Below are 25,032 nucleotides of genomic sequence, written 5' to 3'. Positions count from 1 at the left end.
TAGCCTTTGCCAGCAAACACCTAAAAAAGCCTGCTCAGTTCTGGAATAAGGTTCTTTGGACTGATGAAACCAAGATTAATTTGTACCAGAATGATGGGAAGAGAAAAGTATGGGGAAAGAAAGGAACAGCTCATGATCCAAAGCATACCACATCATCTGTCAAACCTGCTGGAGGCAATGTTATGGCATGGGCATGTATGGCTGCCAATGGAACCAGGTCACTGGTGTTTATTGATGACCTGACTGCTGATAAAAGCAGCAGGATGAATTCTGGTGTATAGGGCTATACTTTCTGCTCAGATTCAGCCAAATGCTGCCAAACTCATAGGACGCGGCTTCATATTGCAGATGGATAATGACCCCAAACATACAGCAAAAGCTACCCAAGAGTTTCTGAAGGCAAAGAAGTGGGATGTTCTTCAATGGCCAAGTCAGTCACCTGATCTCAGCCCAATAGAGCATGCTTTTCACTTACTGAAGACAAGACTGAAGGCAGAAAGACCTACAAACAAGCAGCAGCTGAAGGCAGCTGCAGTAAAGGCCTGGCAAAGCATCTCGAGGGAGGAAACTCAGCATTTGGTCATGTCCATGGGTTCCAGACTTCAGGCAGTCATTGACTGCAAAGGATTTTCATCCAGATATTAAAGGCGATCCTTAAGTTTGAAATGATGTTGGTTCCATTATTTATGAGCCACCAACGATGGGTGCGTGTGTATATGCCACTGGCTGTCCTTCTCGAATGGTTAGTGCCCCACTTTTGTCAAACCCCTTGAATTACAGCTGAAAGTCCTGACTTCTCTCCCATCCGGGTGTGTTTCCTTTCAACTTCAATGTGGTGGTGTACAGAGGCCAACTGCCAAAACAGTTGTCCTTGCTCCAATATTTCTGGCCCTGGCTGTAATTGCCAATCCTTGCTTTATTTGGGCTGGTAGAGAAAGCCTAGGCTTAAGGCAAATATCTTACAAATGCTGTTGGTTACGAGTGGCTTAGCTACTCTCCATTCGGAGTGGGGTTATGCAACCACTGAACTAAAATCTGCTATCAGGTTAGCTGGGATCTGCAACCAAATGTTGCAGTATATCCTCATCTCCCAACAAGGATTCTAGCCAGCCAGCCATGCCCTCTCTCCAGGATATTATAACATATAAGGCATTTACCAGGCCATTCCATTCCTCTAATCCCCCCCCCCCCGGTCCCATCCCACGTTTTCTTTTCCAACCAATACTCAACATTCCATAGCTCCTGGAGGCTTGATCAGCCTTAGTCCTTATTGGGCTGGTGAGGATTTTTGTCCCTTTTGTTTTTTGTTTGTACATCTGAAAACCTCAAGAGTTCTCCCAAAGATGGAGATGGTGCCAAAATGAGACACTAAGGGGATACTAAGTTTGCTATCAGAGGAAGTGATAAACCCACAGACCAGTGACAATGATTACAGATTTAACAAAACACTCTAGTGTTGGGACCACTGTTTGTACAATAGGGACTAGTACTTCCAACATTAATCTTGGAAAATGCTCATTTCTGGAATGGGACAAGTCAGTGGAGCTCCCTTCTGAAAGCTCCACTAACCTGCCTGTCGCAGAATCCTCTAGCTTTCTGTTGCATGAGTGGTGGGTCCTGCTAGCACACAGCAGCATTGGATACTAGTGTATGGCTGTATGCCCATAATTGCCTTGATTTGTATTTTGTATGAAGGCAGATCTAAAGCAATAGAAAATATAGTGATCCAAGATAACTTTTGACAAAATTGGCACCTGTACTTTTTATCCATAGCATCTGTAGAATTCCATCTCAGATTCTCTGCAAAAAAAGACCAAGATTATTGCATATGGAGACTGTCCAACAGAAATAAGCGTATGTGTGTTTCTAATGAATACGGTATACTCCATCATGAGCGTGTATGGTTAATGTAAGTTGACCAATTATTCTATCAATATTCCCAATTCCACCATTTCTAAATTGCTAACATATTCAAACCCAACTGACCCACCTTCTGACCCAATTTGATAAATTCCTAGTCTTTTCTACTGTAGTTACAAGGGGAGTATTTCCTTACTCTCATAAAATGTATCTTAGATATTGAAGATTTATTTCTTCATATACCCTGGGAAATGCACCTGAAAGCAGAAGCAGACAAGCAGTGACAAAAAATAAAGTAAAAATGACTGCCATCATCAAAACTTTATTTTTACAACCATTACAAGACAGCAACTTCCTACAATATAGGAAACAAAAAATGCCACATTTTCCTGGTCTTCTTCCTGAACATATTCTGTGTACAGATTTTGATGTACAGATTCTTTGGAGCAGCAGTCTGGTCCTATAAGCTGTTGGATGGGAAGCTGCTTGGAGATTATATACAGCTAAGTGTAACTAGGGATGTACGAAAATTCCGCCATGGATCTCGGGGGAGGCCGAATGCCAGCGGAACGCCCCCCCCCCCCCCGGGACAAGACTTACCTTGGGCGGATCTTCCTGGCGGCGGCAGCCATTCTTCCGACCGGCTGCCGCCACCATTTCCAGTTTAAAAAAAAAAACGTGATAGGCTACGTAAATGTTTACGTAGCCTATCATGGCTGACTGCAGGGACGCAAATGGCGGCGGCTACGGCCGCCACCATTTGCATCCCTGCTAGCCAGCGGCCAGATGTCCGGCTGCTGGTGGAGCCGGCCGGCGGCTCCGCAGAATTGCTGCGGAGCACAGCCAGCCGGCCAGGATTCCGGTGAGGGGGAGGAACGGAACGCCTCCCCCCCCGGCGAGGATTCCAGGGGAGGGACGGAACGCCTCCCCCCCAACCATAAACAGAATCCGCAAAAGGTAAGTGCCTTTCGTACATCCCTAAGTGTAACACACCTGAAGCCTACACTGGTACTGTCCAGGAAAAGCTTAGCTACTTGATTCATCTGACTGCATAAATCCTAGTAATGCATGAGCCACCTTCCCAGTGACCAAAGAACAGGACTTCAGCCCTTTCCACGGTCCATTCCAAATGCCAGGTTGTATCGAGTGATGGACTCATGTAACAGGAATTCTCCCAACCGCAAGCTTCTCCTGAGCAGTTAACATTCCCCCTTCCCACTCCAGCCCTCTGCCCCACATTCCGGACCTTGCCTGAGTGCTCAACTTTTGGAAGGCTGGAGAGATTATCTTGTGCGAGGGCTGTAATGGATACAGTCCAGCATGTCCTCTTCAGAATTTCAGGTACAGTTGTGTCTATATTGTGTTCTTTATGTACAGTATCTGTACCTGCAAACCTCCTGATCCCTCCCAATACAAATGGAGGGTGACAAAACACACACAAAGCTTTATTTTCATCTGCAGTAAAATTTATTTACCTAATTAAGATGTCAAAACAAATCTGCTATACACAAATGGATACATTTAAATAAGTAATAGCATGAACTCTACACATTTACACACGGCTAAAGATAGGCAATAGAACTTTGACCATTAGTCTTTAAACCATGCATCTCCTTAGTAGGCCAGTATCACTTGCACCAAAAAGAAATTAAAAATGATTTTTAGATTTTACTTTGAAGATGCAGCTAATGGCCAGGTTGAGACCTAACGTTGAACTGTGGATTAGGTATTATGTGTATGAACTTTGGGCTTGTACGCTTCTCCTTCCCTTCCTAGGTGAGGAGACTGGAGGCGTTTGCTTCCATTTTCGATTACCCGCAGTTTAACATTATGTCCAAACCCAGAAAAAAAGGTTAATCTCATGTAGGGTTTGTTGAAGTGAGACAACTTCATAAACAATGGTTTGAAGTTTGCATACTTTAGTAAATCATCATTAAAACTAACCACAATTTGTTTGGGTTTGGATATAATGCTACACTGCAGTAAATTAAATAAATGAAAGATTCTGCTCTTCACAGCTGCATTGAAGGAGAGGGGGAGCACATGAGGCTTATTTATGCAATGCTGAACCATACTTTAAGATTGTGTTTAAATGCAGCTAGTGAATGCTATTTAAAAGTTAGTGCTACAAACTGTATGCTTGTTAGCTAATAGAACTCTCAAAAGCTAGCACAATTTTTGATAAGTACTCTACATCCAATGAAAAATTATGCTACAATACCATGAACAAAATTGTATGGCCTTTCTCCAGATTATGAAAGTATGCTAGTTTATGTACCCTGACATACACCCTGCCCCTATGCATATTTAATCAAAAGCAACCCTCATGCAGTTCAAAAGAACTTGCTCCCAAGTAATAATGTATAGGATTTCAGCCTTATTTCCTTAGAATTCTTATGTTGGATGATGGTTTGAGTTGATAATTTCTAGATAACTGGAAAAACCCATCCTAGTTAGACAGGAGAGGTTCCCAAAATTTTCAGATTAGTGAAGCTCTGAACTTCCTAAGAACCCAAGTATCCACAATACTTGTGAAAAATATTACATGAAACATTTCTAACCCCCATTATACAACAACTATGGTAGCTTTTAAATTATTTCAGTGGCATGGAAATTGCTTATCGATAAGCACCAGCTGCTGCATCTAAGTTATCCAGCTACACTGGTAGGGTCAATCATGTGGTTTGATCATTTAATTGCAGACTCCAGCCATGTGGATTTCTCATAGATCAGCATCTCTGACGAGGCCAAGAGAATATTTGAAGAGTACCTACATCCGTGAAAAATTACACTTTTAGGTAGCTCTATGTATCAGGGCCAGGAGTGGCAACGCCTAGATCTGTGCAGTTTTCGGCACATTAAGCTTTCTGAAGAATCTACAGTTGTTTTTATCATAAAATTTTCTGTCATAAAATTTAGAGATATCTAAAACTTTCTCTATAACTCTAATGGGCAAATGTTCTATTTAAAGTCTTCATTTTAATACTATTCACTAAAGTCACAGATTGTATGTACTTTATATTTTTTATGTTTTACTATTATATTTTGTTTTGACAGTTTTTAACAAATTCTTTGCACCACATTAGCCTTCAGTGTTATAGGATGTGCATGGATAACTCGCTGCATACTAATGTAGATTAGGGTCCAACTTTCCCCTATTTTTCCAGTATATTGCTGACGGGACACTGCAGAACCCAAGTTGTCTGTGCAACTAGCACATCTCACTTCCACCTGCTCATGCAGCTACTGCAACTTCCAGCTGTGGACTACAGACAAAAAACCCTTGAAGCTGAGAAAATGGACCTGTGGACATGCCCCAAGCTGCATTGTGCTAAATATGTAGACATCCCATGAGCCAATCAACTTCGTAGGCTAAGGCTTTACACATAAAGGCAGTGGCCCACGTTTCATACTATTTGACAATGATCAAAAGGATCAATGTCAAATGGCAAGCAGATTAATTATGCCTTTGAGGGCCTTTTTACTATTTTCAAAATACACTTATTTGGAAAAAAGTGCAACTGATGAGATACATATTTAAGAAACCTACTCAAGCTGTAGTGCATGGATATATACTAAAAAAAATTGTACGACTTATTGGGATTCAGCCTTTCAGAGTAACCCTCCCAAATTATTAAAAGCAACTCATCAACTGAAGACTGAGTTACATATGCTTAAGATCAAGCCTATCATTTAAGTGTTAGCAATATAAACTTGTTAAAGATATCAGGTAGCCAGTACATCATTAAAGAAAGGGTTTAACATTAAGCCATTTAGCATTATAGCGACAAGGCCAAAATAAGCTTGTTACACCATAGCTGAAGTTAATCTCCTCTCCTCCCCCAAAGGGGAGGGGGGGAATTTTCAACTTATTCTTTTATAAGTAGGTGTGCACACAGAAAATTTGTTTATAACTATGGCTCTAATGAGTCAAATATTTCTTACAGATATAGTCTTGGTCTTCCACATTAAGAAACTGCCTTCAAACAAAACATTTGCACATTTGATATTAAAAGTGTTTTGCAGCATGGCTAAGAAGTCCAGTCCCCTTGGAAATCCAGCTGTTCACACACCAAGGGAAGCTTGCTACAGGACAAGATTTCGGTTTGATTCTTACTGAGTGAAGTCCCTCTCCCAATACAAAAAAAAGTTGTAGGTTTTCTAGTTTGCCATTTTTACTTGCATCATCAAGGGCATGGACAACTCCAAAGTCTTGAACAAAACACATTCAATCTATCCCTCGAAGCAGAAAAGACATTTTGCAAAGCTCCAGTTCCAAGTCTTCAAAAGCAGCATGGCAACAGTACCTGCTTTCACTGCAGCACACTGTCCTTCAAACTTCTGTAGGCCCTGATGAACCGTAAAGCGAACTTGCTAGTACAGTAACAAAAGAAAAAAGCAAGCTCACATGTAGGATGGGCCAATAAAAAGGCCAACTAGAAAAGTCCACAAATGAAGTGTCACATTTGGGCACATACGTGATCTGTAATCCTTTATTGTTTGCAGAAGTATAAGAAGTTTATGAAGCATCCAGGGAAGTTTAATTTAGATTCTTTGGAGAAGAATCTAAAGTTTCATATATAAATTGGATGATACTGTTTATAACCCAGTTTCTTCCTACAAGTGGGACAAGAATTAGCATTTCTTAGGGCATCACGGAGGCACTGACTACAGAAGACATGACCACACTTCGTTGATACAATGAGCCGTCCACTCTGCACAATTTCTGAGTAGCCATCCATGCAAATTGGGCAACTCACAGTACCTGAACGCCGAGAACTTGAAACTCCATCTTCCAGTAATTCCAATTCTCTTGGCAATGTGCTAGTTAACACAACATCGTTATCTCTTGGTTCATCATCATCACTACTTAGTACGCAGCTGTCAGGGAGTTGTTGGCTTCTTAATTCTCGCCTTCGCCGTTGACGAACATTTTCTTCAACAATCACAACAGAATCATTGTGAGTCAGATCAACCACTACTGGTTCTGAAGACTCACAAGTAAGGTCTACTACTTCTTCACAAGCGTTTTCTTCAAGGTCAATTGGCTCTAATTGTGACACTGCTTCGGCAGCTGAAGTGGAAATTCTACTTCGCTTGCGAGTTTGTCTACAATTAATTGTTCCTCCACAACGTTTTTTTTGAATCTCAGTCTTCCCCATCCTTTCACTGGAGATCAAGGGGGCAGCTGTGGCAGTTGTTGCCAGAAATTCATTTCCAGGGCTAGGAGAAGACGCAGTGGCAGCTGTTTGCAAGGAGAATGCCACAGAGGAAGTAGACGGGGATGAGGAAGAAGGGGTAGTACTTGAGGAAGTAGACCCCACAGACTTGACCTCCAGGGCACCAGCTACACTTGAAGCGCCAAGGCTACTACCCTTTTTGTTCTTCCTGCGCTTGGCACAACGCTTAGTATCAGTTGGGCTCATGGTATAAGGACGCGGGAAAGGCCAAACTCCAAAATAAACTACAGGAATAAGAGAAATGTGTGAGAATTCCTTACACATGAACTCAAGAAACACTGCACGTACACATACTCCCAATCAATGAGGCACAAAACCAAGAACTCTACCCACCCACACACAGTGATAACTGTGTATTTTTTAAGCAACCCACTTACTGTCCCTCCAGCCTTTCTCTGGGTGTGTCTTTCTATGACTGTTTGACTCTCCATCAGTTAGCCACATTCTAGGCTGTGTTGTAGTTGGAATAATGGCTTCTGATAAGACCTTGGTGCATCAACCTGATTCCATACTCTGAGGACAGACTTTCTGGGAGTTGAACTACATGAGTATATATGCCTCCTCAATGCCCCCCAAAACAAGATTACATGGTGTTAGAAGCAGGGGTTGTTTTAGGTTTGGGGGTGGTTTGTTTACCTCGCCAACAACCCAGCCCAGTAGGTTTTGCATGACACAGGGTGCCTCTGCCGTGGCTTCATTTTAAAAATGTCAGCCGGTGTGCAACAAGCGCTGTGGGAAATTTAATCCACAATGGCTTGTCATGACATGCGGACAGGCCCTTTCTGTAGGTACTACTGTCTTCAGTAAGAGATGGAGCTGCTATCCACCTACAGAACTATGCTTAACAGGTTATCTAGATATAAAAACTGGAGATGATGGGAACCAAAGCTTCAAATTTAGCTAGTCACCAAAGCTAGTTTTCAGCCTGAAGAATTTGAAATTGCTGTTGTGCTTCATTGCACTGGAGATCTGTAACTATACACAGAAAACTTATGCAGATCCCACAAATAAAACCTCTGCAGAAGCCCTAAAAGTATTCAAAAATTGCTTTTAAGGGAGACAAGTCTATCCTAATAGAGCCATTAAGAGACAGCACTTCTTCATCCCCACCACTGAGGATGTACAAAGAAACCTGGCCAGAAAAAACTGTGTCATCCTGGATGAGAAGGTTACTGGAAGGAGAAACTGTACATCTTTGTACATTAAATTCCCCAGAAGGGCGACACAACTTCCAACAGACAGTATGTAAGTGAGGTGCTCCAGTGCCAACACTGTGGGTATATAAATTATAACAGATGACATAGATCATTGAAGCAGTTACAAAAGAGGAACAAGATGCCATTCTAAAGCAAGTCTTGGATAGAGCTCATCAGAAAGGTGTGAAGTTTGGATTATGGAACAGCCTCCCCACTGAGGCTTGCCTAGCACCAACGCTGTCATCTTTTCAGCACCAGGTTAAGACTGTCCTCTACTCCCAGGCGTTTAATGGCACATGATGGGGCATTTACGTTAGCCGTCTTTATCAGGTCTAGTATCTTACTGAAACCATTTTAGCTGTTTAAATTGTTTTAAGTTTTTATGTTACAAATTTTATGCAATGTTTTATTATCATATTTGTGGTTTGTAATTTTTGTGAACTGCTCAGACAGCTTTGGCTATTGGGCAGTCTAGAAATGAAATAAATAGTAAGTTCAGCAAGGAACAGTTATACCCTCTGATGGACAGTATCAAACAATGGGCCAAGTCATCTCTAAGGATCGAGTAAAAACACAGTGGAAGTCATCTGCAAAATGCTACCACCTGGACAATAAAGACTGATGATTTTTAGCATTGTTTAGTTCATTAGGTACAGTACATACCTAATGAGTCAAGCCTGAGAGCATACTGAAAACACTATTGAAGAATAACGTAACCTGGCAACATGGATCAGAACAAGGCCCAGCAGGCAACCTTTGACAGGCTCAGGCAGACCATTACCACAATGCAGCGCTCCAATAATATTCAGACCCAGCAGAGCAACTTGAAGTACACACAAGCTGACACAGCTAAGGATGGTCTAGGTACACATCTTCTCCAGAAAAGACAATCCACAGCCTATGCATCTCATACCTTAACAAAGACTGAAAAAAGTGGCAGTTGTATTCATCATGACCAAGTTCAATCAGTATGTTTGGCATATCTGATAGTTCAGGGGCTTGGATCAGACTTAAACTACCTTCACAAAGCCCTTAGGCAAGACTGAAACAAACACTTCTCTGGTCACAGAAGTATAACATAGAAACTGTCTACACATAAGGCAAGGGTATATTTATAGCATGCATCCTATCTAGACTAGAGTAACAGTTTCTTATGTCATCAAATGTTCTGAGTGGCGAAAGGCTAAATTATAGTCTGACAGATATAAAGCCACTTAAGAAAGTTCAAAGAACTCCAAAAATGCATATGGCTAGATCTGGAATTAAAAGGTCTTTAAGCCTAACAGCTCAGGGGATGGTTCCAAAATACTGAATTCAAGGCATATTGGCTCTTGACACAAAGTTAGAATAGAAAATGATTTGCTGAAGGTTGTTCCTTGTGGTGTTACAATTTGGGGGACAAGAAACAACATGCTACAAGGGTTGTATTCACCAGGGCATCCAAAGGTCTACAGCACATGCTTAATTAGTAATGTATTGCTATCCAAACATTCCTTTGAAGTGCCTCTCCAGTATGAACCTACCCGCATACGACAATGCCTGAGGTGCTGTCAGTTAGGAGGCTGACAACAAGGGAGAGGGTCTTCTCAGTGGTGGCCCTCGGATTATGGAAACCTCTCCCCAGTGAGGTCTGCGTGGTGCCAACACTGTCATCTTTTCAGCAACAGCTTAAGACCTTCCTCTACTCCCAGGCATTTGACAGGTTTTTAAAGGGTTCTCAAAATTTTATTGATGACATTTTAAAATTGTTTTATATTTTTGTTTGTGAACGGTTTTATATTACGTTATTATATTGTATTTTTAGGATTTTAATCTTCATAAGCTGCCTAGAGAGCTTTGGCTACTGGGCAGTATAGAAATGTAATAAGTGAAATGAATCCACCTAAAATCCCACCATGGACATTTTTGACTTCCAAGGACATTTTTATCGTTTGTGGACTATAGAAGAGACTTGAGGAAAATGCGCTTCCATTTCTTCTCAGCTAGGTAATCCTAACCAGAGGTTGGCACAGATGTGCCCATAAGGAGAAACAGCAGACTGTGAAACAAGGAGCGTGTCCAAGAGGCTGAAACACCATCATCTCTCAGGAAGGATCTTGAAGGAATCACATAAACCAGATGAGGCCGATCGGTACAGCTACCATTCAAGTTGAGAGATTATGTTCTAGATCAGCAGTAAAAGCTGTATCCCCATGGTGAGCCACATACTGGCAACACTTGACTCCACATTCTCCAATAAACTTGCGATTAACTAAAGGGGAGAGTCCAGAGTAAACAAGGAAAAATCAATACAAGCAAGTATTTCTTTAAGAAGCCCAATTCCTGCCTCTCCTGAACCTCATTCTGGGGTCTGCCTGTTTTGGTCTCTTAGGGTGCAATCCTATGACTGTTTAGACAGAAAAAAGTCCTACAACTACCACTATTCCCCAGCCAGCAGGCTGGGGGTTTTAGGGGTGTTTTTTGTTCCGTCTAAACACTCATAGGATTGCACCTTTAGTTAACCATGTTCCAGGCTGCATTGGAAGTCCAAACAAAGGTTGCTGTTCTGTTATGGGTTGCCCAATACCAGGCTCGGAGGGAAGGCTTACCTACTACTTATATGTCCCAGGGTCCACAATTTTGGGGAGAGCCTGTGTAGGGCCCGCTGAACCCACGGAGAGAATTACGCACACACACTTCCTGTTCCTGCCTGTAAGACGATGAAACTCCCAAGCCTTACAGCGCGGCCCCCTAGGGCAAATTCCTCACCTACCCACACACAGCCACATCCTTCATCGCTCTTCCTTTGTCAGTCGTGCCTTACTTTAAAGATACGTCCTCCTTTCTGCCTCATCTTCTATCGCTGGCGTTTAAGCAGCTCTACTGAAATGGACGGGCCTACCGTGGAGCGATAGCGCCGGCCTATCATGACCGCCCAGCAGTATAATGGCTGGCAGCCTCTCAGGGAAGAGCCCTGGCCGTGACACTCACCCTCTCTATAGGCTGCCAAGGCACCACCGCAACAGCGTAGGACCTCTGTGCCGCCCAAACCCGCCAGCCAAGTCCTGGAAAAGGGGGCCTTCCTCAGAGCCGCCGCCGCCGCCGCCGCCGCAGTATAACGCAGCTGATATCGGAACGCAAGCGCTTCCCCGAGCAGCCTCCCTCCGAAAAGCACACCTACCTTTTCTCTGAGACTCTCCCAACACAGCTCTCCACCCGAGCACTGAGGGCGCTAACGTCACTTCCTCCTCCACTCCCAACCCGCCGTAACTGCCACTGCGCCTGCGCCGTACCGCGCGTGCTATTTGCGGCGCCTGTTACATACGGGCTATTTAAGGCGGCTGAGGCGCGCCTGCGGCCGTTATCTTTTCCTCTTCCTCCTCCTTCTCTCACGTGACATGAGGCGGAGACAGAAAGGGAAAGGTCGGCTGCGACGTCGTCAGCGGAGGAGGGGGGAAGAGCGGAAGGTCAGGGCGCCGTGGAGCGGAAGTGGGAGCCGGAGCGCGTCCGCCATTGTGGGAAAGCGGAGCCCGGAGCAAGGGAGGGAAGCTGTGCCGTGCCCAGCGGGTTGCTTTCGCAGGCAGTGAGCGGGGCAGGAGCGTCCGGGCTGCGGAGACAATCAAGCGGCGGCGGGCGCGGCGAAAAAGGAGGCGGCGGCGGCGGCGACTTGAGGGAGAGAAGGAGGAGGCCCGAGTGGAGCGGGGTGAGGGGATTGCGGCTCCCCGTGAAGAATGTCAGCCACCAGCGTCGACCAGGTACCGTCTTCGCTCGCCCTTGCTTTTCCCGCGTGGGAGGGTGGCTCGGCCTCCCTTCCTGCTCGACCCGCCCTCCTTCCGCTGAGCATAGCGGGGACCCGCGGCCGCTACATCCGAGGCCGCGGGACTCCTCCCCCGTTCCCGGGACCGCCCCCTCCGCAGGCCTTGAGGCCGTTCAGCCTCGGCCTGGGGCCTCCCGCTGAGGCCGTGAGGCGATCCCGCTGTTTTCTTTCACGACCAGGTCCTTTCCTTCCCGGGGCGCCGGCACTCGCGCTCGTGCTTCCCCTCCGGCATCATGTTCTACCACCCCCAACCCTCCTGTGCCGCCTCTAGGCTCTTCCCCCCCCCACCGCCCCCGTACACTTGCGGCTCTGAAGGCTTCCTCCGTTAGTCGTTGCCGTTTAGTCGTCACCCTCCTGTCTTCTCGGAAGGCGTCTTATTGCCACCGTTCAAGCTTCTCCCCTGTAGCCGCATCTTGTTTGTTTTTCTTCCGATTATGTCCTTTCACGACATGTTTTTTTCTTAATGGTAGATCTTCATACGCGTTTTCTTACCTCCATTTCTTCCTTCCTTATGGAGATATTTCTTGTCCCCTTATTTCTCTCTCCTTCTCCTGGTCTTCCCGTTTTTCATTCCTAAGCGGCCTTATTCTTCGACATCTTTCTCCTTACCTCCCTGTGGGTGCCTTTCTACTAGTGATCCTCATAGCCTCACCCTTCCAGGCTTCACCCTCCCTCTGTGTACATATTACTTTTCCACAGAGAGCTGATATTGTGGGTGTCTGGTGAACATCAGATTGAGAAAAATTCAGAAATTTAGATCGTGCAGCTCAGAGGCCATGTTTCTGCTCAAGTTCTTTGTTCAAATTTGGCAACTTCACTTTTGAAAATACTTATAGTAGTGTTGGCCAAAGGTAGGCGAGTACAGGTTTTTCTTCATTCTGTCAGGATTCAGTAATGTGAGGAATCATTACAGGGACAGAGTTACCAAGTCTGTTGTGAAAATAGGGGAAAATAGCAATGGCATGCAGTGGGTGGATCATTTGGGGGTAATAAAACAAATCAAAGTGTAATGTCAACATTCTTAATATGGCCATCTGTCTTCACTGTTATCACTTTAAGTGGCAAGGCTGGGCACGTGTAATAGAGTGCCTTAGTGGAGCATTATACTTCATACAATATTGTCATTTTACACGTACCTTTTTATTAATGATGGGAAGTTATGTTTTTACCTATACTTTAGTGGTAAGGAAATAAAGTACTGTGAAGCTGTCAGCCAAAAAGAGAGAGAGATCATATAATTCTAACTGTCTTTCTGTCTAATTATATTCCTTAGTCTGCCAAGCATAAAACATTGTATGACTTCTTGTTTTCTGTTTTTTCTTATATTTCTGCATAGTCAGATATGGGTAGGTGTCTTTTAATGTGTAGAGTAACATTAGGATTCTAAGCAGTCATTTATAAAATACAATGGCTTGTTCTACATTATCTTACTTGTATATCTTAAAATCAGTGGCATATTTATCTATGCCAACTTTTACCAACCTGGTGCCCTCCAGATATTTTGGACTACAATTTACATCAGCCACAGCCAACATGGCCAATGGTCAGGGATTATGGGAGTAGTAATTAAATACTTCAGGAAGGTGCTAGGTTAGGGAAGGCTGACTATGCAGTAGGCTTTAATGTTTGATTCTTCTAACTTTTTTTTTTGCTTTATTACTAACAGAGACCTAAAGGACAGGGAAATAAAGGTAAGTTGATTCTTCTACGTTTAGGTTTCCAGTCATGAACAGCATAATTCCATGAGTAGTCTGAAGAGATAGTGTTAGAACTGTAGCATTTGGAGATGGTGTAGTCTACTAACAACTTATATTGGTGTAGTAAGTAATTTCATTAGAATATACCAGTGTAAAGAGATGGTGAATCACCTTGCACTCTTATAAAGTAGAATTTCCTAAGCCTTTTAACATGTTTCATCTCTGTTAATACCTTGCTCCTGTTGACTCAAGTGAATGTTATGAATAATCAAGTGGTCATATGACACAGCTCCTTTTCTTTGGTTAGCTACCTCTTACTGGAAATATTGGTTTAGCATCTGGAGTACCTTTAAAATGTAAGCTGAGTATTGCAAAGGGTTGCTTTTTAAGTACGGTTTAAATAGCTTTCAAAGCTTAAGAGTTTGACTTGTTTTCTAAAATAGGTTAACTTAAGAGGTTCACAGAAGGAAAGTTTCGCATCCCCTTCTTCACCCCTACAATCACCTGCATCCTTCCAAAAAGCAACTCTGGAGGATTGGGGTGGGGGGTTCCTCTTGAGAAACGTGAGATGGGTTGCAGGAGCTGCTGAGGGAGGGGAGCATTGCCCAAAATTGAGCAGATGTCTGGATTTGACAGTTCTCCCTCCCACAGTAGCCCCTGTGTCTCATCCCACACAGCTCAGGCTTGATCCTCCAGAGGAATTTTTATTGGGCTCACATGACTGCAGGGGGTAGGAAAGGATGGGTAACTTTCCTTCTATGAATTTAAGTTAACTTATTCTAGAATCCAAGTCTTTGTCATTTTTACATTTGCTCAAACGCATTTCTGTCTGGTAATACAGTATGGATTTATCTTCTGACAGCTTCCTAAATACACAATTGCTTCACTGTATTTCTTTGTTGTCTGCCAAATACAGTATTTGTGGTCTTTGTATGGATTATCTTCCAGAGCGGGCCCTCTAGGTGGAAAAAGGATGCTGTATGAAACTGGAAAACTCCAGCATCCAACATCCAGAGCTGTATATGTAGCACAACTTGTTGGATTAAGGCTGTGTGTGTGCACGTATGTATACCTTGTCAACTCTGGCAGCACACTGATAATCTGTGACAACAATTTATTGGAGCACCCCCATCCTCCAACAGGTGATCAGAGCTGCCAGAGCTGATAGCATTCATCACAGTGAGATTCTTTGCAAGCATAGTAACTCAGGCTACAATCCTGTATCCACTTACTTGGGAGAAAGCCCCACTGAGTTCAGTGGAAGTTCTGAATAGACATGTACAGGATTGCAGTGTTAGCATCCAAGCCTATGTACTGACAAATGAGAAGGAACACAGGCAAGGGGTGCTAGTCCTGAAAACCAACAGCAGCACTCAGCCACCCCCAAAACTGCTTTTGTCAACCACATTAAAACCATTGATTCTATCCAAGAACCTCAGGCAAATATATAGACAGAATTTATTTAGGAGATTTATACTCCACGCTTTGTCTCAGAAGAGATACTTAAGGCGGCTTACTTCTGTACAAAAAATTCACAAGGAAAAAACCAATAAAACCATTAAAAATGCGGCAAGAACAGATTGCGGATAAGAAAACCAATACACTTTATGAATGCATAATACCATAAAATGGGTAAGCAAGTTAGTGCCCTCCAGATGTTTTGGACTATGATCAACCCCAGCGGCATAGCCATTGGTAAGGGATGATGGGAGTTGTAGTCCAAAATATCTGGAGGGCACCATGTTGCCTACCTCTGCACACACAAAATCAAGCCAGAAGGTTAAATGCCTGCCAAAATAAAAAGTTCATGAGGTGGAGAAAAACCATAAAGGGGATTTGGGGAGGGTGTTCTTTAGTTTCTGCACGTAACGCGTTAGTAAAAACTATGCTTATATTGACAGTATTGTAGGAATGGTTCTTCTTTTGGCATAGCTGTCAGTGTGTTAAACTGATGATTGGGGTGGGTGGGGTTTGGAACAAAATCTGAACACTTTTGAGTGCATTTCAGGCACTGAGAACTGGAAAAGAAAGAAGAAAAATAACTAGTAATATGACCATCTTTCATTTAAAATATCTCTATGGTATCTAAGTACGGTCTGGTCTTTAGTCATGTGCATTTTATTGCACATTTTTGGAGTTCATTATTAAATATAAATGTGTGCATAGCCATATTACTAAATTACAGTAAGCTGTACATGGAAGAGTAAAGATCCTAGCTTTGTTAGAAGTGGGTGATAGAGGGGTTTTTTACTTTACTTTTTTACTTTACTGTAAGCAGTTAATGATGCAATTGTATTTGTACCCAATATGTCACCCAAATTTTTATACAAGTGCTCAGTTATTAGATTCCTAAAATATTTGCTCCTGCACATGTGCACATTAGACATTGCAGCACATTTTAGAACATTTTAGTATGTTTAATTTTCTAAAGAGCAACTGTTAATAGGAGAAACACAAAAGTGCTTTTCTTGTCTGTATAAAATGTATTTATTCCCATTACTGTTTTAACATCAATAAGAGAGTCTTGACTGGGGACAAAATATATCTACCTAGCAATGCAACATTCCCTCCCCCCTCCACGTTGTACTTGAAATCTTCCATTTCAGAAATGCATGTTTATTTAAAAGCAAATCCTTCTGAGTTCATTGGAGCTCATTCCCATGTAAGTGTGCATAGAATTGCAATTTTATACTTCTCTGAAAATGATATTGAACTAATGGCAGTTGTGCCTTGATTTTAATGCTGTATCCTCTTAATCCCCAAAAATATATAAATGTGTAAAGTTAAAGTAGTATTCACTGTTGGTAACAGTGGATATTCCATGCCCTTCCTGCAGATCAGCTAGTTAAATTTTAAAATTAAGCTCTGTAGTAGAAGAATTTGGGAATAGATCTCTTCATTAAGAGAAGAAAGTAGTTTTGCATTGGCTGAGTAGATTCTTTATTGCTTACACATTCAGAAGTTTACTCTTCTGGCAGGTAGCTGTTGCTGAGTTGAAAATTCTTTTTAAAGCACCCTTTACTATTTGAGGAGAATCACTGGTATGTGACTCAGTTCCTTTTCCAAGCCAGAGTTGGTCTCCTTTCAAACATGCTATCAATTGAACCATAGGAGACTCCTGTCTGCTCTACCGAGACATTAGAGAAATGTTTTTGAGTTTTCCCTAGTTGAAACAAAAATAAAGTCTCTCTTTCCCCCTCTTCCCCCTTGCCTCTGCAGCCAGATGTTCTGTTGGAATGAGTTGTACTGTTAAATAATCTTGTATTTGCTTTTTTGTTGCATAGATTTCGTTCTAAAATTAGTATTTTCAAAAGATTTAGATAGTTGCAACATAAGTTGAGGGGGAAGGCCCATGACTTGATGTGAGGAACTCTGGGAGATCCTATGGACTTGAAATTTTGGCTTGTAATTTTAAATGCCCACCTCCTTCCTATGCTCCTGTACAAAACTCACACTAGGGGCTACATTCTGTTTCTCCTCTACACGAAGTGCTATCCTGTAAACTCTGAGAATCTAGTAGCCTTAAGGCAGGTGTCGGGAACCTTTTTCAGCCTGAGGGCCAAGTTGGCTCCAGGCAAGCATGTTGGGGACTGCTTGCTAGAAGCGGGTGGGGACACCGCACTGTTAGCATTTGACTCCCAATGTGATTGTTCAAACCCTATTCCATCTCCCTCCCTCTCTCAATCACACACACCCTCCTGAAAAGTCCTCCTGCCTCACCCACTGGCACTAATTGAGGCTTTTTAAAAGCTTGATTACAGCAGGGGGAGGGATGGTTTTTGAGGGGATGCATTATGGGCTAGCCATCATCTCCCCAGTAGAGACCCTCCCCCAAATTAGCCCCACACTGGATTTAGGCCTGACGAAAGTCTCTGTTGGCACCAATGGAGACTTGTTTCAAGCCTAAATACAGTGGAGGTGGGGTCACAGGTTTGGTGAGGGAGAATTAGTCCTCTCTTCCCTAACAGTGATCCCCCTCCCACAGTGCCTACCCTGTACTTTGATTAGGCTTGAAAGGGGTCCTCATTGGTGCCAGTGGAGAATTTTTTCAAGCCTGATGCAGTGCAGTGGGGTGAAAGCAGGGAAAACCTGTAATCTCCAACTTCTGCAGAGGTCTGAGTTAAGAGATTTTGGTTTGAGGGGCACAGGGGGTGTGGCCAAGGAAGATGGATGGAGACAGGGGGCAAGGCAACAGGCCAGATGGGGGTTGGCGGGCAGTATGAGGTCCGTGGGCTGGAGGTTCTCCATGCCTGGCTTAAGGGAATGGTTTGGGCAGGAAAGAAAGTTTCAGCCTGTGGTTTGCAAAGACTTCGTACAGAAGAGGATAAGGAAAGGAAATATAATGAGAAAAAGATGTGGAGTTGAAGTTAGGTGGTTAGAAATTGAGACACAAGGATAGTAGCTACAGGATGGGATTATGAGCTGCATATGAGATTGCGATGAGGGTTATTGTACAGTTCTGTTAACAGTTTTAAATGTGTAATTCTTGAACATGGAACAGTGTTCCAGAATTGGTAGGTTCACTTCCACAATTGTTCAGAGGTTCTAGTAAAAATAGACTTTCCCACTCTTTACCCTAGAAAACAAGTGAGATATAAGAACTTGTACTTTGTGAAAATAGGTTGGATATGGAAATTCCAGGTAATAAATAAACAAGGTTTTTTTCTGCTTGTACCAAGAAACATGATTGGGTTAGGGTTATAACATCTGTGGTTTTGAATGTTGAAATCTGACCCTCTAGAAGTTTGTGTTTTGCTGTTGTCTAATTTGAACCTTCTCCAGATGGTTCTTGCACTACTTCAAATTTATCCCTGCAAGTATGTGAAGTAGAGATGTCTGAAAACAAAAATAGGAGTTCCTACACAAAGAACACTTAAGAATGCAGCTGTGTTAGAAGTATGCCGGAACTCAGCAGTACTCTGTATGTGACGTTGCAGAACTGGGATAAAGTTCCGTATCTGTAATAAATAGTTGAATAGGTGATCTAAATGTTTGGATATCAGCTGCATCTTGAGAAATTTTAAGTCACCTATGTTCTTTTTCTATGTGATACTCAAAAATGAGCAGTAGCATAAGAAATCAAAATGTAAACTTTATTAGGTACATTGACTCCTTGAAAATCCATGTGAAATGCATGAGAGAGATGGTCGTTTTTCCCTAAGCAAAATTAAACAAAACAAAATTGTGAAAACACAGTGAATACAAATTACCTTTCACAAGTTACTTTGCATATATGATGGAGTTGAAGGTAAGACATTTTAATGCTGGGAAATTGTAGTGACCATCTTAAGTGTCCCCCCCTTCCCCATATTTTCTCCCCCCGCTTGCATGTATGTTTGTGTAAGGTTTTGCCAGAATACACTGTAAGCTGCTGTATTCTTGACTAATAAACAACCACATGTGGTTGCTTTGACCCCAGCTTATTCCTGGGCTTTCTGCTTGCACAGTGAAACTGGAAATTTAAGATATGTTGTATCCATCCTGGCTACTAGTAGGACAAAGTAGATCAGAATGCCACTTTGGGTCTTGTTTAACATTAAGGGTGGAATCCAGTAGGGCGCTTACGCCCCTGCCGATTCTTTTGCACCCTGCTGATTCTTTTGCACAATCAATGGGTCTTGCCAATTCTCTTGTGTGAGCATAACTCACCACTTGTGCAACAGATGTAGCATTTCCCAGAGGAAGCCCTGAAATGAGATGAAATTCTTGTTTCTTGATGGGGACAGGTTGGTGGAACTCACTTATGTGAGCTCCGTTGACTTGCCCCTTTCCAGAAACCTGCCCCTTTCCAAAAATGAGAGTTTTCACTTAGGAAGCGCTAAACCTTCTTTCCACAAGTGCTGGGTCCCCCTTGCAGACGGGAATTGGTGGAGGCGTGAGTGCCCCATTGGATTCTGCGCTAAGAAGGAACACAGCCACATTTATTCTGACTCCTGTTTAAGTTGCAGGTTGTCAAGGTTGACTGCAGTGCATCTGTAGAGATTCAGGGTTGTCTGTTCAGATTTTAGAAAACTGTTATTGTTGCTCTTTGCAGGTAAAAGTAGAAACAGCAAGTAAATTATTGGCATTTAGAATTGCTTTGTAGTATGTGCTGAGGGCCCCATTACTGACAGCATAAATAAAAACAGAATCAAATGTTACACTGTTGCAAAAGTTGGTCATACCAAATGAAATCCAAGGTTGTATGTGCATGTCTGCCTTAAAAGCTGTGTCCCTGTACTATGTTTCTGTTTGTAGAGAACAGAGTAGGCACAAATAGGTAGGAAATAAGAAATGGATTTATAAAAACTATCCATCTGTAGAGCTAGTCTGTGTTAACTTTGCAGTTTTCATTGGTTGAACTTGAGTAGAACTGACTCCAGAAAAATAATTATTTGGATCAAATTTTCCTGTATGTAAACTGTGGGTAGAGAACTGTGTTTTGGGGTATTACAACTACTACTGTTGCAATTATTTATAACCCATCTTTCAGGATAAAAGTTATTCCAAGATGGCTTACAAGTAAGATAACAATGCATTAATAAAAATCCCTATAAACAATATTGACAATAACAGATCATAAGGATGTACCCCACAGGGCAGTTGATGGTAGAAAGGAAAGCAGTGGGGGAGAACAGTAGATAATGTAGATATCGTTTAATAAAGATATTTGCAGATTTCATTTGTGAAGCAAGCAGATGCTGCAGAGGTAGTATCTTGGTCTCTAACTTTGTTGGAAATGACACTTCAACAGCCAATCATATTTTCATTATTTAGACTTACTTCAGTTTTTAACTACTGCGAATTGGTTTGGCTGTTTTCTATAGGCTTTCTGTCTGTTGTAGTGCTGAACTGACTTTGTGCCTGTAGGACTGCAGGGAAAATGAAAAGCTATCCCAGTCCCTTGTACTGGGAAATTATCCAGCACCGAGTATATCTGCAAAAGATCTGTGCAGCACTACTTGAAAGAATGATTATTTCAAGTCATTTGATTAGAGAAATGTGTTTTTTTATTCTATTTGTGAGTCGCCCTCTAGCCAAAGCTCTCAGGGTGACGTACATCATAAAAACAAATACAATAAAGCCAGTGATAAAACACACAACAGAAGGAATGCAAGAGAACTTAAAAGCAGCAACAACAATAACTTAAAATTATATAAAAGGTATAGCTAGAAGCAGCGGTAACCATACTAAAAATAAAACAGGTAGTGGTTATTTGAAAAAAATAAAGTCCTGAGAGACTAGGAAAGGTCTTTACTTGGTGCCAAAAGGTTAACAAAGTAGGTGCCAGAAGAACCTCTCTAGGGATGGCATTCCACGATTTGGGGGCCACCACAGAAAAGGCCATTTTATTCTAATGTTTATGCTTGCATATGAAACCACAAAGCTTCAATTGTTCTAATAAACATAAATAGACAAACGACCCTGTTTGCATGTAACAACAACCCATTGAGTGTGAGAGAGTGGGCGGAATCTCTCCTGCTTTTACTCAATAACCCATGGTTGGCTCTTTTGTAGCGTGATGTCTGAACCTAGACTGCTGCGTTTAGGGGCTAAACAACCCAGTGGTTAACCTATGCAGACAGTGTGCCCACTCTGTCTCGCTTATGCATAACAACCCATCAGTTTTTAAACAGATGGGTTATTGTTACATGCAAAGAGGGCCAGTGTGTACTCTTCTGAATTATTTTGTTTTTATTGGGAGTCTTCTTAAAGGTAGTAATAATCAAATCCTACCACTTTCTCTCTCATTACACTTTAACTTAAGGCCTTGAAAGAGTCTACCTAGCAGGTGCACTCCCAAAATTTTATTTTATGCAATATTTTCTAATTCCCATTCTTTCTGGATGTTCTTGTAAATACATGGACTGCCCGCAATCTGGCTGCTATTTGTTTTCTCTATCCTATGATGTTTGTAGTGTTGCTGGCTGTCAGATGTAATGTTCTGATTTTAAATCATTTTGATTTCTATGAGGTGTTTTAAGAACTAAAAAGTTACACATAGCGCTTCTAAAAAGTTTCTAATCTTAGTTGCATTTCAGTTTCAGTGCAAAACGGTTCGATTCATCAAAAGGATGCAGTAAATGATGATGATTTTGAGCCATATCTAAGTAGCCAGACAAATCAGGTGAGTATTTACAAGAGTATTGCATATATTTTTATGCAGGCTAGAGTACATATTTTAATTAATAAGCTATTAACCTGACATTGCTTTAAGTGTTATCAAACCAATACAACCTTTCAAAGTATTTAGTGTCAGTTACTTATAAATCTGCTATATTGCCTATGTGTGTGTGTGTATATGGCTGTGTGTGTGTATATGGCTGTGTGTGTGTGTGTGTGTGTGTATGTATATGTATGTTATATTAACTTTAAAGGGATTCCTCTGCTTAGGTTCTAAATGAGTGAAGCTGCTATATCTTGCAATAAATATTTTTGTTGTATTTGCACAGAATTGGACGCAAAATTGTGGCTTAGCTGATAATAGGTCTTAGAGTCACACATTTTTCAAGCAAGAGATGTTTTAGAGCTGTACATCCCATATTTTGTGGTAATCCTAAATTAAAGAATGTGATTGGATTAGATTTTTTGAAGGAGGAAATGAAAGTGATGGAATAATCCTTTGAAGCCTTTGTTAGTCTTTGCAAACAGTTTTATGCAGAGATCTTCTGTTCTCAGTTGGTACACCACATGCTGTTGTCACCTTTTCCTCCCCTCCTGTGCACAGTTATTGCTAGGCAAAGTGATCCAGGGACCACCAAGGAGATGCTAGGGGTGATAAATTTCAATCAGTATTTCCATACTTGCCAGGATCTGGATTCTGTACCAGAAACAATATTACTATAGGTGTTAGGCTCCTGATGGATAACTATTAACAGGGTCTTCATTTTTTGGCAGGCTTTAGTAGCCAAGCCAAAATTGTGGTCAACAAGTTGCTGCCCTGTCTCTCCTAGCTTTGGTTGGTGATTGATGGGGCAGTGTCAGCCAACGAAGCTCCCCCATCTCTCTTTCCAGCAGGAAAGGGTGTTGGGAGTGTCCCAGCTTTGGCTGCTGCTGCATGGAGGTGCTAGGTGCAGCAACACAGCGGGGAGCCTGCTGATCTGGGCCTGCATGATACTGGTCCTGCGGCCATTTTGGCCACACAGTTTACTCCCAGATTTGGAGCTAGACTGCTGGAACCATTTTGCAACTGCTGTGACAATCCCTGTCCACCTCTGCAGCTTCAAATTTGGGATGAAGGCCGGTTGCTTATCATGGCTGCCTGAGAGCATTGGCTCACTGGCAATCAAGAAAAGCAAAATTGTCAACACTTACCAGTTGACAACAGAAAGAAGAGTTTGAATATTTAGGGAAGTATTATTGGCAGAAGCAAATCTGAGTAATACATTCAATTGCCTAGTGGAATTTGTTGAACCCTAAGCTGCCAGTAGACACAGTAGATTCCAAACAGAACTAAGTCTTGTGACACCATTGGTTAACAGATTTATTGTGTCATAAGCTTTTACAGACTACAGCCTCCTTCACTGGGTGCCTGAAGTCCTAAGAGTTGCTTGCTAATTGCATTTTGGGGAAGCCATAATTTGGAAAAAAAAAAAAAAAGTGCTGAACTGAAGTGACTTTTTCAAGAACTTGGGATTGGTTCCTAACACCTATTTGAAGGTTGCTCAGGTAAAGCATTTCTGCTTGTGTATGGAGAGGGCTGGTACTTTTTTTAGTTTAAAAGATGTATATGGCATTTTTCAGATCTTCCAGGCTTACAAACACAAGATAAAATACAGACATCTTATTCCACTTCTGTGCCAAATCTCATAGTGTTCCTGAGGGTTCCCATCAGTAGCTTTGAGCAGGGAGGCTTAGGGGGATGAAGAAAGGGTGGAAATCTCATGTTTCTTGGGATCCAGCCTGTGGTTAGCTGGTAGGTTTACTGGTCCCTTTTTGAATTCTTAAATGAGCTTACTTTCCGACAAGGTTTCCTCCATCTCAGTGAGTCCTTGTTTGCAGGAGGTGCACATTAATAGGTGTGTGGGCAGTATTATTTTAAAACATGGAAAACTTTGAAGATTCTGTTGTGCAAGAAAGTGACATTTGTAACATGCTATCTGTGTGCACTGTGATAGGAGAGTCAGAGTTTGTATGCGTATCCTTCTGTACAGTTGCTAGCAGTTTAGTGTGCTCATATTTGCCCTGGAGAATAAATACGAATTAGGTAAGGTGATATCTTTTATTGGGCCAGTGGAATTGCCTTGCATTTCATCACCAGTCAAGCAGGTATCTTCCTAGATCCAACACTTGTTACCCTGTGAGCTACAGAAAGTGTCAATTAAGTGAGATGGTAAACCTACTGTGTTTGTATGCCATGGTGGCATAATTTTCTGCAAGCTTTGGAGTTTACACTAATACTCTGCCATACAAGTCTTGGCATGCCTAAAACAGATAGTGTTTTTTCCCCCTATTTTGTATTTCATATTACTGGGTAAATATTGGTGGAGATAAGGCTCAAATAAAACAGGTGAACATTGAACAGTGTTGTCCAGGCCACTGGACAATAAAACCATTCTTTGAGACAGAATAAACAGAGCAAAGTATGTAAATTAGGAGGCTACCTCCATGATGGGCCAAATAAATTTGAAGAGACAAGAAAAATACTATTCTGTCTGCACATGCTAGTCACTTGTGACACATGGATAGCCTGAAAGGAGCAAAAGGAACCCACTCTTTTCTAGCTTATAGACGCCTAATCACCTGCTTACGTAAAGGTGATTTCATATTTACAAGCAGCCATATGTGAGGGTATTCCCCAATCTCATAATATCCTACCCACCTTGCATAGTGAACTGATTTATAACTTGGTAAGAAACACCAGTGAATTGTTAGACATTTAGTCACAGTGGTCCTTATCTGTAGATCAGAGGCAAACTGCTCAGGAGAATGTGAATCCCTGTACACACTGAGCAAATAATGCTGTCAGCACTGATCATATGTTTGGAGTAGGAGGGAGGAAAGCCGGGAGAGAGGACAGAAAGCTATTTACAGAGGAATAAGAGGTAAAATGGCTGGGAGCTCATTGCAGAGGAATGGCTGGAAGCTCATTTCAGGGGGAAAATGTAAAGTAACTCCTGATATTAATTGCTCAGAAAACCTTTAATTGTACCAGCATTATTAAAATTGTGTGTATCTAATTAAAATCCAGTCTTTACCTAATCAGCTGTTACTTTAACTGTTATGTATGTGGGCAACTAAGTTTGCTCTTTTGGATCTTTTCA

At 42.1% G+C, this 25,032-nt stretch overlaps 2 protein-coding genes across 8 annotated transcripts in view; one reads left to right on the top strand and one right to left on the bottom strand.

The window, feature by feature from the left end:
* Positions 1-3,268: 3,268 nt before the first annotated feature.
* RNF4 (ring finger protein 4) lies at positions 3,269-11,500 on the bottom strand. Of its 7 annotated transcripts, none has more exons than XM_084849431.1 (3): positions 11,267-11,500; positions 10,179-10,547; positions 3,269-7,324 (listed from the first exon to the last, which is right to left on the bottom strand). In XM_084849431.1, exons 2-3 carry the CDS (start codon positions 10,216-10,218, stop codon positions 6,435-6,437), a joined length of 930 nt encoding a protein of 309 aa, XP_084705557.1. In that variant the 5' UTR covers positions 10,219-10,547; positions 11,267-11,500; the 3' UTR covers positions 3,269-6,434. The 7 variants fall into 7 exon arrangements, with proteins under 7 accessions (XP_084705557.1, XP_084705560.1, XP_084705556.1 ...); XM_084849434.1 differs by having other exon boundaries at positions 10,191-10,547; XM_084849430.1 differs by having other exon boundaries at positions 11,457-11,500.
* Positions 11,501-11,750: 250 nt separating this feature from the next.
* YTHDF3 (YTH N6-methyladenosine RNA binding protein F3) overlaps positions 11,751-25,032 on the top strand; it is a 34,258-nt gene continuing 20,976 nt past the window's right edge. The window contains exons 1-3 of the mRNA XM_084849429.1: positions 11,751-12,030; positions 13,759-13,783; positions 21,811-21,896. Of these exons, the coding sequence (XP_084705555.1) occupies positions 12,007-12,030; positions 13,759-13,783; positions 21,811-21,896 (135 nt within the window). The 5' untranslated portion in view covers positions 11,751-12,006. The remainder of the gene's footprint in view (positions 12,031-13,758; positions 13,784-21,810; positions 21,897-25,032) is intronic.

The sequence above is a fragment of the Heloderma suspectum genome, chromosome 4 (genome assembly GCF_057233095.1).
Source record: "Heloderma suspectum isolate Gila_16-S chromosome 4, 16-S_ref, whole genome shotgun sequence".
NCBI lineage: Eukaryota > Metazoa > Chordata > Lepidosauria > Squamata > Helodermatidae > Heloderma > Heloderma suspectum.
Note: the sequence above shows the minus strand (reverse complement) of the source record. Positions and strands in the feature narration are given on the sequence as shown.